Source organism: Telmatherina bonti (genome assembly GCF_933228915.1).
Source record: "Telmatherina bonti genome assembly, chromosome: 18".
Lineage (NCBI taxonomy): Eukaryota > Metazoa > Chordata > Actinopteri > Atheriniformes > Telmatherinidae > Telmatherina > Telmatherina bonti.
Window position 1 is genome coordinate 22,459,965 of NC_136616.1, and position 13,197 is coordinate 22,473,161.

Sequence of the window (13,197 nt, forward strand, 5' to 3'; positions counted from 1 at the left end):
ATATCTGCTTGGCTGATACATAGGAAAAGCATATATTATTATTAATTATGATTATCATTATTATTATGTATTCTGCATAATAAGTTCAGTAGGAATCATACTTGTTTATTTAATGAAGAGTTATCATAGAACACAATATTACAAATGCAGCTAGTTACTTAAAACTTATATTTACTCAAATAACAGTAACATTTCTGTGAGAAAACACTGAGACTTCAAGGACTGAGCTTGTTGATCGTGTGTGGCTTCTGTTGCTTTGGGAGTTGACTTTGATGCGATACTGTGATTTTTCATTTGATTATGCTGATTTGATTGTGCGAGGTCATTCATCCTGCCTTGTGTCTCTCGATATCCGCATTTTGCTTTATTGGCTTGCTGGTGTACCCGACAGAATTTCAATGGTCGTTTGATGGTATTAATGCACCATTTCAATGCAGACCTTGAAGTTGAAGGGGGAAAAAAAAAAAAAAAAAAACATGCAGAGAGAGCATGCATGGAATCTGAAAGTCAGATGTCGGAGGAGTCAGTGGAGGGGAGGAATTTGCTCCAAATGCAGATGCTACACTGGAGTGGAACATCAAATGTTCAAATCTCATTCTGGGATTTTGAGGTATGACTAAAAACAAAGGAAAGATTTTTTTTTTTCTCAATCTTTCCCTTTTTCAAATAGCACCAAACTTACCACTAACACTAAACCAATTACCATGATTTAAGGAGTACTCCGCCAAGCTAATTCCCCCTTGAGAAAAAGCCAAGCTTTTATGCAGGGAAAGGTTGACAGATGTGCAGCACACCTGTGGTCAAACAACTTCTTCTCAATTTAGTGACAGAATATTTAATAGGAACAAAGGGATACATAATTGCAGCACCATATTCTAGCAATGGCAACACAGACTCATCATTTATACAACAAAAATCTATTTAGTCCTCAAAATCGCAAACACACACACACACACTAAAAAAAAAATCACATATAAATGCTTTTGACATTCTATTAGATAAAACATTTTAAACTATCCTTATGACAACCAAAAATATTTAGAAGAATAATCGCTGAATTAAACATTGAATCAAAGCAAAACACACGTGACTTTAAAACACCTCTTCCACTTTAACTGCAAAACAAAACTGTTTTGTCTGCAACTTGAAGAAAAATGAAATGTATCTGATGAGTCATTGCTTGAGGAAATCAATTCATTTAGTCATACAGAGGTGCTAAGTTATTTATTGTCTGTCAGCGTGCGCCGTTAGTTCAATTTAATTTCTGGCTGCAGAAAAGAACAGAGACGGTGCAGAGGAAATTTGAAGAGAATTGCTTTGTTTATGCAAACAGGATGTTCTCTGGAAAAAAGTGACAAATATTACTCTATACATATTTTTTCTGTGGTTTATCTCTGTAGGAACATAAAAATCATCTGGAGTGTTTACATTAAACGGACAACTTTTGTTTTATTGTGCGACTAATGCATTTAAAACGAATTCCAGCTGCCAATAAAGAGAAGTTAGAAATATAAAAATAAAGAACAAGGTAACCCAGCAACCAGAAATATTGAAAACACAAAATAAAATATGAATATAAATATCAACGCGCAGCAACAGAGTTGTGCTTTAAAATAATCATACAGCACAGTACTGTAATGGACCCGTTTTCTGATGTACTTCAGCAACAGTTTCCAACGGAGGTTCAAGGCTGTAATGCTCACTGCACAAAACAACACTGCAGGATTAAATAAAATCTCAAAAGCTTTGCAGCTGAACCATGCTGTTGTATTTCAGAAAAAAAAATGCAGTGGCTTCTGAAAACACAATTCAATTGTGAGCATTTTTAAATGTATGAAATACAGGTTCCCATACCAACTGGCTCTGGGCTGCAACATCTACAAGCCTTAGCCTCCATCCATCACCATCTAGATGGGTCTAGTCCCCGGAACAGCAGCTCTGCTTTGCCTTGACGTCTCTATTTCTTAATACTGCTCTTAGTAACTTAATAGTACAAGGTAATACATTAGATATATGAACCTTTTAGAACCTGAGGTCCTTCATGTTGGGGACTTCCAGAACAAATTGGCCAAATTATGTCAAAATGGCCGTTTTAGAGACATTGTCTGAATTATCTGTTCTGAAACCTCTCTTGCCTCTTCTTCGTTTTATTATCTGCATTGAAGTCACTGAGCACAACTTATCTCCTAATATCTGTTTCAAGTGAGCACAGTCATGTACAATGATTAATTAGAAGAATATGATTCAGAGATACATGGGAAACTTACTATCAGTACCCACTGATAATATGACCACAACCCTACTTTCCACTCCTAAGTCAGTTCCAACTCAAAATGTGTCCAGAGGAGTCATGGAAAATACATTAAGAAAATTCACAATCACATACAGTAATATTCAATTCATCATTTATTAAAGTCAGGAGCATATGCCAAAACAATGTGCATTAGTGTATATGTATTTTTGCATGAACTGGGAAATGGGTCAGCAGGTGTTGGTTCCAAAGCTGTAGCCATGGTTGAAGCTGCAGATGGCTCTGGTGTCGTTTGGGAGCTACTGCCACAGTGGAGGCATCGTCCCAGGAACTTGAAGGAGGCGGGTGAAGATGCCTCATGTGGATAAAGGCATTCTTGAATGAAAACACACACGGAAATCCACCCATAGCAGTGCATGTAATAAACAGTTTTTCTGTCTGAAACAAAACTCACTAAATGAAGGTGTTGACCTGTTGACTTTACATTTAGTTCTTGGAAGGAACTGCGTAATGACAGCAAGCGCAGAATACAAGCGGAGCACAGAGTTGGTATCAGTGGCTTCAGGCAGGGAGTGGAGACATCCAGCATATAAAAATTGACAAAAGTGAGATGTGAGGACCAACTCACTGCAGTACAGATACACTGAACAACAAGAACACCTCAACAAGCTCAATAGGAGACCATGAGCCAACAACATTTGACACAAAAGCTGAGTTGGGCCTCAAAATCATCCTTACAACTCCCAGGAAAAGCACATTTTGTGATGGATGCACTGATAGTGCTTGGATGCCACTAGCCTGTTTAGTCAAAGCCAGAGCCAGAAACAACACTGTCTTGAGAGGCATTTCAAGCCTATTCTCTCCAATGGTTCAAAGGTGGGCTATTTAAGCCCCTCTCGAACCACAGCCAGATCATATGGCGTTACCAACAGCCTGGACACAGGACGAAGCCTGTACTCTCCTTTAATAAAAGGGCAGACCAGCAGGTGCTGGCTGGCTGTTGGCTTCCCAAAGCCCAAATGAAGAGAATCACTAGCTGCCTAACAATGGAGAAGCTGCTTGTCAATCAAGTCTTGGAAAAAATATCACCCAAACTGGGCACTGAAAAGGACAGTGGGCATATCTGTGTCACCACTCTTTGACCGCTTTCCACTTTGAGGGTCCCTGCCCAGCAGAACTATTACCACTTTCATGTGCCACAAAAGCCCCGTGTGGGCTCAGAGACAGACCGAAATGAAGCAATTGGTACTTGTAGAAGAGGCCCTGGGAAGCAACTTTCAGTAGCTTTCTGTGAGGAGGATAGGTCAAGATGTGGCAATACACATCTTTCAGGTTGACAGAGATAAACCAATTATTCTGTGTCCCACCACCACCCTGTCAGAGATGTCATCCTTTTTTCTGTCCAACAGGTTGGCGAGTTGGAGCCACTGCCCCCATTCCTGCAATATCATGGTCCCCAGCACTCTTCCTGTGGCCAGAACTACACAGCATTTGAGAAGTAGATCTGCGATGACTGATATCTCCTCCCATGTTGCTGTATCTTGTGTTCGCCCAAAATCCTTGCACATCCCAGCTTGATAAGCCATGAGTAGGGAGAGGACTTTGTGCGGCTGAAAGCGCCATTGCCTTGTAAGCCTTTCTGGTGAAAGCTGATTGGAAGTGGTCAGACTTGGATGGCAACTGGAGATCCAGGAAGAACTGCTGACTGCTGGGAATGAAAGTGTGCTGTGAAGCCTACTTTCGTCCCCAATACCCTTTTTTTGTCTTAAAAAAAAAAAGGGTGGAAATAAAATAATTTCAGCATCACTGATAGAAACAGTGTTGTTTCTTTACTGGTATAAATTAGTTATTTTGTTTTTATTCATGTGACTAACTCCTTGCTCAACAGTGGTTCATTCATTTCCACCGAGAATGAACTGCAAGGATGTTCCTTTTTGGAAAAAGGTGAAGAGGATCAAATTATCCATCATACTAGAGTGAAATGTCCCTTTTTCCCCACACAAAGTTTTTCTTGGTAGACTTTTCGCAGCATTGCAAAGCAAAACAAGTTTTTACTTAATACTTGAGCGCGTGCTTTTCATATTTGCTAGTTAGTTCTAGAGAGAGCAGAACTCAACGATTCCCATGTTTGCACTTTCCTTCCTATTGTGTGTTTTGGTTACTGCACAAAAAAGGCTTTTCTCCTCACTCTTTAAGGGGTGTAAATACACATGAAGACACATTTGCTTTTGGAAGCCCAGGAAACCACACAAAGAAAGCGCGATTGCAGGTAGTTGGCATTTCTTTGTTGATATAACAATGCAAAGTGCACATTGAGCCTTTCATTGTCTGCATAAAAGGTGACATCTTACATTGCAATGTGTTGCTAAGTCCTCCATAGCATTGACAACACAACGGACATCACTGTTAGAGCAAAATGGAACAAAGTTCAGTGGAGAAACTGCTTGAAAATGACAAAGAAGAATAGTGTTCTAAAAAAAACAAAACAAAAAAAAAAAACAAAGGCAGTATTATGCAAAGTATTGGTCAAAACATCTTAAACAACAGATGAACCGGTGGCTACAGCGCGTGATCACCTTTTCCCTTTCATGATAACACCATGCAAGGAAGCATCCTAGCTCAGTATTATGAATCACAAGGTTAATTTGAATTCACAAAGTACCATTTCACCTCCATAAACCCATTTCCTAGCCGATCCTCATTCTCAAGTCTACTTTTACTGTCAATTATTCACAAAAAAAGTCATAATTGGCATTCTAACAGCGCTAGAATGGCACCGATAAATACTCACCAGTCACAGACCCCAAAAAGCACTTTAGCATCTTTACTAAAGCAGACATTTTCCCTCTTTATATCATCCAAGAGTGAGAAGACACCTGCACATAAATGCATGAATACATATTTAACCCTCCCACCTTCACCTCTACCATGAAATAAACCTTTTAAATGCAAATACCCAGGAGGCAACCTACTTCTTATCACACATTTCATTGTCTGCTTTGGGTTAGCGGGGTTGAGAGCTGTTTTGCTCTGCATCTGCATGTAACCACCCACACCCACCCACACCCCCACACCCACACACACATACACAAGTAGTACTGAAACAAAGCAGCTTTAAAAAGAAATTACAGAAACATCTCGACAATTTCAGATGAAAGGATGCCAAAAAAAGAAGTTCAGAAAGGAACAGAGTCTCTACTTTGATGTAAAAGTGAAATCATCTGGTGTTTATTTAGGCTTTTCTGTAGTTTCATGCCACATGAAGGCCTTTGCCCAAACCAAACTGAGCTTTAGCAGATGTAAATGTGAAAGGAAACAACTGTTCATGACATTATGATGCTTCCTCTCAGCATAAAAAGTTAATCACATGTCTGAATAATGCAACCTTGGTGCCACCTGCTCTGGCTAGCTAAAGTTAGCCTTCATACAAAAGTACACATCCTCCTGATCTTCCTCTTCAAGATTACCAATAAAGCTGAATTACTAAAGGATGTCATTATTAGAAAAATATGACTTTCACGCTGCCTGATAAGATTTTAACTGTAACGTGAGCCAATAAATACACCCAGACTCCGTCTGCATGGTTTCAAATCAGCCCTATGCAGGTAATGTGGCAGAGTATCACTGCCATCTAGTGACCAGAGAGGAAATTGCATTTAAACTTGATAAAGTCACAGAACGCATTCATACAATACACACATCTTTCTTGTTTATTTTTTTAAACAGTCTGTAAAATCATTCCAATATGGAGTAAAAACTTTTGAAGTATACACTGAACAAAAGGTGAGATGGGAAACAGGTTTTAAAAGGTGTATCATTCAAACACAAAGAACATTGTTAAACTAAAGTGCTTGAAGATTAAAGATGAACTAAAACACTAATTAAAATAAACTAAATGCTTTTTGTGATGCTCAGCTTTTTCCCATCACAAGCTTTCATCAGAGCCTTAATGGCTCTTGCTCTCATTTCCAACTCCAGAAGGGCCAGCTGCTGAACTGATGGCTGACTCACTGTGGGGTTTCCACTTGAAGGAGGTCCGGCTTGACTGGGTAAAGAGACATCTGCAGACTGTGCCTGTCTAATCACTTCTTGGGCTTCATCTTTGCTTAAAGTGGAGGGAAATGCTAAAATCTCACTGACGCTTTTGTCAATGTCGCTTTGAATGTCTTTCTTTGGCTCTGGATTTGCTGGCTCAGGGTTTGCAGCCGAGTCGGAGCCTTTCCCTCTGCTGTCGTCCACTTTCGCTGGTGCATATGTAGCTTTGGCAGTCTGCTCCTCCTTGGGACCCTCTATGTCACTGTCGTAAGTGTCTGCGTTTATGCTCAGGACATCACTTTCCTCGCCAGAGCCGCCGCCCTCTGGGAAGAAAATTGCTCTAAATGTTTGCATTTTTCTTCTATATTCAACACTTTTAGCTGACATCTTGGTAACTTCAACACAAAAAGGGAAGCTCTTCATTAGTTACCTTGTTTGGGATCCTCATTTTTTACCGACTCCTTTAAGCAAGATGTGGAGTCGACATTATTATCTTGCCTAAATAAGGGGAGAAAAATGAATAGACGCATAAAAAAACAATGAAATTCTCCACCTAGTAAATGTAACATGGCCAAAAACTCACTGGCTCTCCAGGGTCCCTTCAAAGTTTTCGCCTCGATTTCCAGACATCAGCTCTTCCCCTTGGCACAAACGGCAGCTTTAAGTATGCAAGCTTTCAGAAATTTCCTTTCAAATTTCAATCTGGCCTTCAGTCTTACCTGCTAAGATCTGAATGAGATTTTTCTCACACATGGGTTCTAGTTGCTCCCAACACAATGCTTTGATTTCCTCTAACCTGCAGTCCTGTGAATGATAATGTGGTTAAAGAATCCCACTGATGGTGTGGTGATTAGACGGATGTACATCCCTTTTTAGTTTGGGTTGAATCACTCATTTTTGTCATTGATATTTTATTGTTGAATCGCCAGAAACGAAATGGCAGTACATGGTGTAAATCTATTTTATAGCCATATTTACACTTCCTACTGATATAGTGCAACAACGATTTGCTTTTAGCTGATGCTGACAAATGTCAACATCAGCTAAAAGCAAATTGAGTTTGCTTCTATTAACATGTTTGCTTCCATTAAAACGTCTGCTTTTATATTCTGCATTTTAATGCAACTCATAATAAAATACCTTTACAACATTTTTTGTTTGTCTTATCAGAGACCACAGTGACTCAGAAATGGTGACTAAATATCACCAGTTGAGACTGCAGGTTAATTACAAGTTACTCAGTTTATAAATATGTTTTTTTTTTTCAATAGTCTTTGACAAATTATTGTTATGATGCCGGTTATTCTTTAGTGTAAACTGACTTTTGAGCATCTTAGTTCGGTGGAATTTAGCGAGTTTATCAAAGACAACAAACACCAGCAGCCTATTTCCTTCATTAAAAAGAAAAGTAATGGAGAGGAGAAGTTGGAAGCTGGTGAATACAGATGTGTACAGGTTTTGTGTTGAATGAATACACACACAGTGTCAAAACAAACATAACTGGGACACATTAGCATAGATAACATAGTGATTGCATATATTATTATAAAAAAGTAGAGTCACACTGTGTGCCACTAAACTAGCAATCTTACCGTTCACATGAAAATGAACAATTCTCATTTTGCTCCTTTCCAATTTCTGTTCTCAATCATGCAACTAAAGGATCTAATGCAGACCTTACAGAATTAACTGAAGCCTGCAACAAACATACACTAGAGTAAGTACGTCTATGATGATAATAACTGTATGTGAAACACAGTGACCATTAAACAGTAACTACATAGTCGTGTGGATTAAACCAAACACTAAAGCTAATATTCTGCTTCAAGTTTTTTTTTCCTGATCGAGTCACTTCACGAGTTGTTATAGCCGTAGTTTTAATTAAAAATCTACATAAGTTAGTTACACACTTCTTCACTGCAAGCTTCACTGCATTTTGTTTAATAGCCAACAACAAAAACTAAATAAATGCATAGATATATAAAAAAAAACTGAAGAAAAACACCAGCAAATTAACAGCCAGTATGAAATATAACGTTTGTGTCTTTCTCATTTAACTCCACAGACATTAAAAGTAACAATAAGAGGAATGTAGAAAAAAAGAGAACAAAGACAAAATAACGACTGCTCAGATGAGGAGGCTGTGCAATAAAGCAGACAGTAAGGCGTCCAACACATTGTTTTGCATCTATTGCTAATTAATGCAACAACTAAACTTTATAAAACCATAAATTATTGTAATGTTATTACCACATGGATATTCATGCAAGTGGTCCAATATTTTATGTTATAAAATGGCACCAACCCATTTGCAGACTTTTTTATGCTCAAATGGACTTTTTAGTTCCTATTGTTTGAGACAAGTGTTTATACAGCACCGTAGAAATGTTATACACTCAGTCTGACCTCTTTCATTTAAAAAAAAGGTCTTTTTTTTTTTTTTTTTTTTTTTTTAGGTATAACAAAAAGGTACTTATGTTCAAAGATCACCTTTAGTTCATCAGGCAGCATCTTTCGCAGCTTCTTTTCCCCCAGCACACGGAAACACTGTTCCAACATCTCTTTTTTGTCCCCGATGTAAGCCGTAATGGGCTTAAAGGGCAGTCTGAGGTCCAGACCCCCTTCCTCGATGTCACTTCCGATCCTGTCCAGCTCCGGGTCAGCAAGCTCGTCCTTGGAGTCCTGGAGGACAGAGGAAAAGAAAACCAACTTTAAGCCAGGTAACTTGTTTTTCATTAAATTATACTAAATTAAACGTGCAAATGATTCCATAGCAAGGAATGTAAATGTATCAAGTTCAGCAGAAACATGGACAGAAACTTTAATCAGTACATTTCTTTAAACAGTCTGAACACAAGGTGAACATTAGAAACCACTAACAGAACAATCTTCAGTATAGATTAACAAGGATTATAAACCTCTTTCTGAGGCTTAACTTTCAGACTTGAAAATGAAAGAACAATAAACAGTCAGTTCACTTTTATTCCACATTTATGTTTATAGTTGTTCTAAAGCTGCCAGACGGTAATGCTCTGAAATGAAAACTGCTGGTTAAAACATCATCTAAGTTGGCTTAAAATAGTTGTAATTGTGTGATGATCATTACTTGACATGACTGATGATTTCATCTTCGTTCACTTGTGTAAAAAAAAAAAAGACAGGAGAAAAAAGAAAGTCATGTGTTCACATAAGTTTTCAGCAGAGACAGAATATTTTAATAAAACTGAACCTATTTTAACAGATATTAAACTGTAAATTTAAACTAAGGTCTTTCTTTATTGCAAAGATAATTATCCTGTCATATATGAGTAAAGTCTGTTTCAGCTTTTGCTCCCTTCTAAGCAACAGTCCACTAAGATCCAGTATCTGCACCAGTTTCTGGGTTTTTTCCTTTTTTATTATAAAACCAACGTCAATATATTTTATATGCACAGACTTATATCCAAGGATCAAATCATATCTAAATCAGCTGATCCTAGAGAAACATGCCCACATCCAGCAGATCAGATTGGACTTTCTTTCTGAACAGTCACATAGTCCACAAACTAAACAAACTAAAGTTCACAAACTAATAACAGCACCATCAACTCGTCTGTCAAGCAGCACATGCTGAAACTTGTAAATTAGAAAATGGAAGCATCTATTGTTTCAAAACAGTCAATAATTAGAAAACGCACTCTTGTAAAGACACAGGGGTGATTCTTTTTGCGTGTGTGTAAAATTCACTCACACGCAATCATATTGCATTCTAGGGCTGTGATGATATGCTTTTGTCCCGATTAGATTTCAATATTTTGGGTGCTGATTTGATTTAAATTGCAATTCTCAGAATTTTTTGATTGTGCTGATTTTTGTAGGTTAAAAACAAAAGGAATGTACGAAACTTTATGTTGCTAATTATTTTCTCTGATTTCAATTAGGAAAAAACAACACAGTAGCCAGACCATAGTTCTGCTGCTATAATGCCCAAGAAGAAAAGTAAAAAGATCAATAAAAACAACAAAAATCTTATAATGGATTATTTTTACGAATTGAAAAAAAACAGATTTTTTAACAAAAAAAAAATCAATTTTAAAATTGTGAAGCAAAAAATCCCGATATTCGATTTTTCAATTTAATTTTCCCACCCCTAATGCATTCTCAGGTGAATGCCATATGATTTTTAACCAAAAAAGAACAGTAAAAACTATTCTATTTTTGCTGACAAGAATTTGTATTGCATGAAATTGCCCTCAAATAATCACGACAACCTTTGATGTCAGCATCAAAACAATTCAGCAGAAAAGTTTGGTGCCAGGAAAGACCCCCACACACATATAGACGTTTGCTTAAAAAAATGGTGATGGTGAAATATAGATTGGGTCACAAGGACTGGCGCTGTTGACTTTAAAAAGAAAAAAGAGCAGTGAGATGAGGGGTTGGAGTGGCAGACATGCAAGAGAGGTGGCAGGATGTGTGTGAGGTGAATGAGAGAGAGGGGAAGTTTACAGTGCAAGGTCCTGATGGACATGTGATTATATCAAGTCTCAGCACGGAGCCTTCTTGTTTACACGCCAGATTCTCTATGGTCAGATGACAGAGTGAAAGTAGGGTGTAACACAAAGGAACATTTAACAAGAGGTAAAAGACAGTAGACTTGACTGTTTGGGGAGAGATTTAGAAAAGTGACAGTGAGTTGGGGTGTTGGGGAAAGATGCAGAAGATAGAGCTGCCAGGGAAGAGGAAAAGAAAAAAAAGGGGGGGATTTATGAAAGTAAAGAACCACAAAAGCAAGACAATACTGGAAAAATACAAGATATGGATTATCATTGTTTAATATTATTACAATATAGTATGAAAATGACAAAAACTTCAACATATGGTGCTAATAAGTGTATTCATGAGCGCACTTCAGCACTGTGTGTATTGGTTAGTAAGTACTAGGTATGGCACAAGAACAAAAGCAGAACTTCCCCTAAACAGAAAGCGACCTTCGCTGATACTTGCCGGGGTATTCTTGTCCCATTCCTGCCTTCTTGTCTTACTCCATGTCAAACGATTTTGGAAAATTATTAGTTTTTATTGTTACTGCAATACGTTTCCAATGCAATTTGCATCCCTAGTTTAGCGTTTTAGATATTTTTAAAATGTTTCTAATAAAAGAAAGGAGTCTGTGTCTAACTGGTTTGCGCATTAAATTCTTAATGTGGTTTAAAAACCAGAAACAGTTTGTAAAAATGTGGTTTATAGTACTTGAACAAGCATAAGCTTTGATTCTAAATTAAACATGAAATGCTTTTTTAAAGTAAGACTACATAATTTTCCAATTCCATAACACTGACTCATTTTGATGTGAAAATAACAAAATAACAAAACAACTGTTTTCCCACCCCAATGCATAACTTGGCAGCAGTATTTTGCTTTAAGGCAAACTGCCACATCCTAACAGCCTGATATCAACACACTGACATGGGGCTGACTTGGCAAAGAAGGAATGACTAACACAGGATGAGATAACACAATATCAACAGAGGACTGACTATGTTGCTCATAGAGGAGGCAGAATGCAAGACAGTTGCCAAGCTGTCTTTAAAGGGAGGCATCAGTGAGGAAAGTTCAGTGCTTTCTGACTACCATACACCTGAAGGTGTTCAAATGTACACAACACAATAACTTCAGTAGACTTTAAGCAGTTTCTGCAAGACAGCAATATAAAAAGTCAGAGCATCCAAGCCATCAAATAGTAAAAGAGACGTTTTCTTTTTTATTTTGCCATTGATTGTGATCATTATTTTTGAGTTAGATGTCTAAATGGCTAATTTATTCTCATCTCTCCGTATTTAAGAATCTCTTTAAAATATTCCTGGATCCTGGCGGTGATCAGGATCACCCCCAAATCAGATCTAACCAACTTGTTCTTTATTCCATTTCTGGCGTTTCCTGAACACATTTTTTCCTATTATGTTGCTCAGTAGTTGCGGAGTACAAAAGTACATACAACCAAAACGTCTTACTCGCTTCAAGATAAAGGGAAACTACATAAAAAATACTGAATAGGCAAATTTACTAGTTACTTGCTTTAATCCGTATTCATATTCGATTTATCTGTTCTTAATGGTCAATAATTTATCCGTCTTTATTGTTGCTATAGTACAGGGGAACTGTACTCAACAGAACCCTTTTATTTATATTTTAGTTATACCAAAACCCCAAAACTGTCTCCTATGTTGGTTTTCATCTCTCAAATCAGTCGTTATAGATGCCCCGTCAAATCACGTCATTATAAATGTCCAGAAGAGTTTAGCAAAACGTTTAACCAAAACAGTTTTACATTTATTACCTTTGTTATGAAAATACACACATGCTAGCAGACGGTGGCTTGAATGTCTCACCTCTAAGTGTAACTCCGAGCTCCTTCGTTTAACACCATCTTGTCGTTCTTCAGAGCGAGAATGTTTTCTTTTCTTTTCGGCGCTACTAGATTTCTTTTTCAACATTTTGTGCTCAACAAGACGGTCTTTCATCTAGAAAACGCTCTGTTTGCACGCTAACTTAACTTAGCTTAAAAGTCGCGGGGAAAATACGTCGTTACCAAGCGACGACGACTTCTTCGACGGCTTGTATGTGAAGAATCAATCTTTTAGTGTTCGCCACCTAGCGTTGTGGATGATTAGTTGTTCAGTTTGTTTAAATCCATGAGCTGGACTCAATGGCTTAAAGGTGGAGTATGTAAGATTTTCAATATTTTCAAAATAAATTAACTAATAAAATATCTAAAATCATAATTAGAAAGTTTTTTGAATATGTAAGTTCCAGTCTGTTCATATTTCATGTGTTATTAAATTACAAGTTTAATTAATGACATATGATAAAAAGAAAATGTTTTTTACTGGTAGGCAAACATTTAAGAAGGGTCTTTGTCATTAATTAAA

General features: G+C 37.5%; 1 protein-coding gene across 1 annotated transcript; it reads right to left on the reverse strand.

Annotated features, from left to right (window-relative positions):
• Positions 1-5,491: 5,491 nt before the first annotated feature.
• caap1 (caspase activity and apoptosis inhibitor 1) lies at positions 5,492-12,784 on the reverse strand. Its single transcript, XM_079258062.1, has 6 exons — positions 12,658-12,784; positions 8,777-8,968; positions 7,006-7,090; positions 6,870-6,927; positions 6,717-6,784; positions 5,492-6,609 (listed from the first exon to the last, which is right to left on the reverse strand). The coding sequence occupies exons 1-6, from the start codon at positions 12,760-12,762 to the stop codon at positions 6,143-6,145; spliced, it is 975 nt and encodes a 324-aa protein (XP_079114188.1). The 5' UTR covers positions 12,763-12,784; the 3' UTR covers positions 5,492-6,142.
• Between the last annotated feature and the right edge of the window lie 413 nt (positions 12,785-13,197).

Excerpts from the sequence above, each read along its gene's own strand:
- caap1 (XM_079258062.1), bottom strand. The coding sequence starts at position 12,762 with ATGTTGAAAAAGAAATCTAGTAGCGCCGAAAAGAAAAGAAAACATTCT. Across the intron at positions 8,969-12,657 it reads GCTCGGAGTTACACTTAGAG|GACTCCAAGGACGAGCTTGC; the intron begins GTGAGACATTCA and ends TCTGTCCTCCAG. Across the intron at positions 6,785-6,869 it reads GAAGGGACCCTGGAGAGCCA|GCAAGATAATAATGTCGACT; the intron begins GTGAGTTTTTGG and ends CCCCTTATTTAG.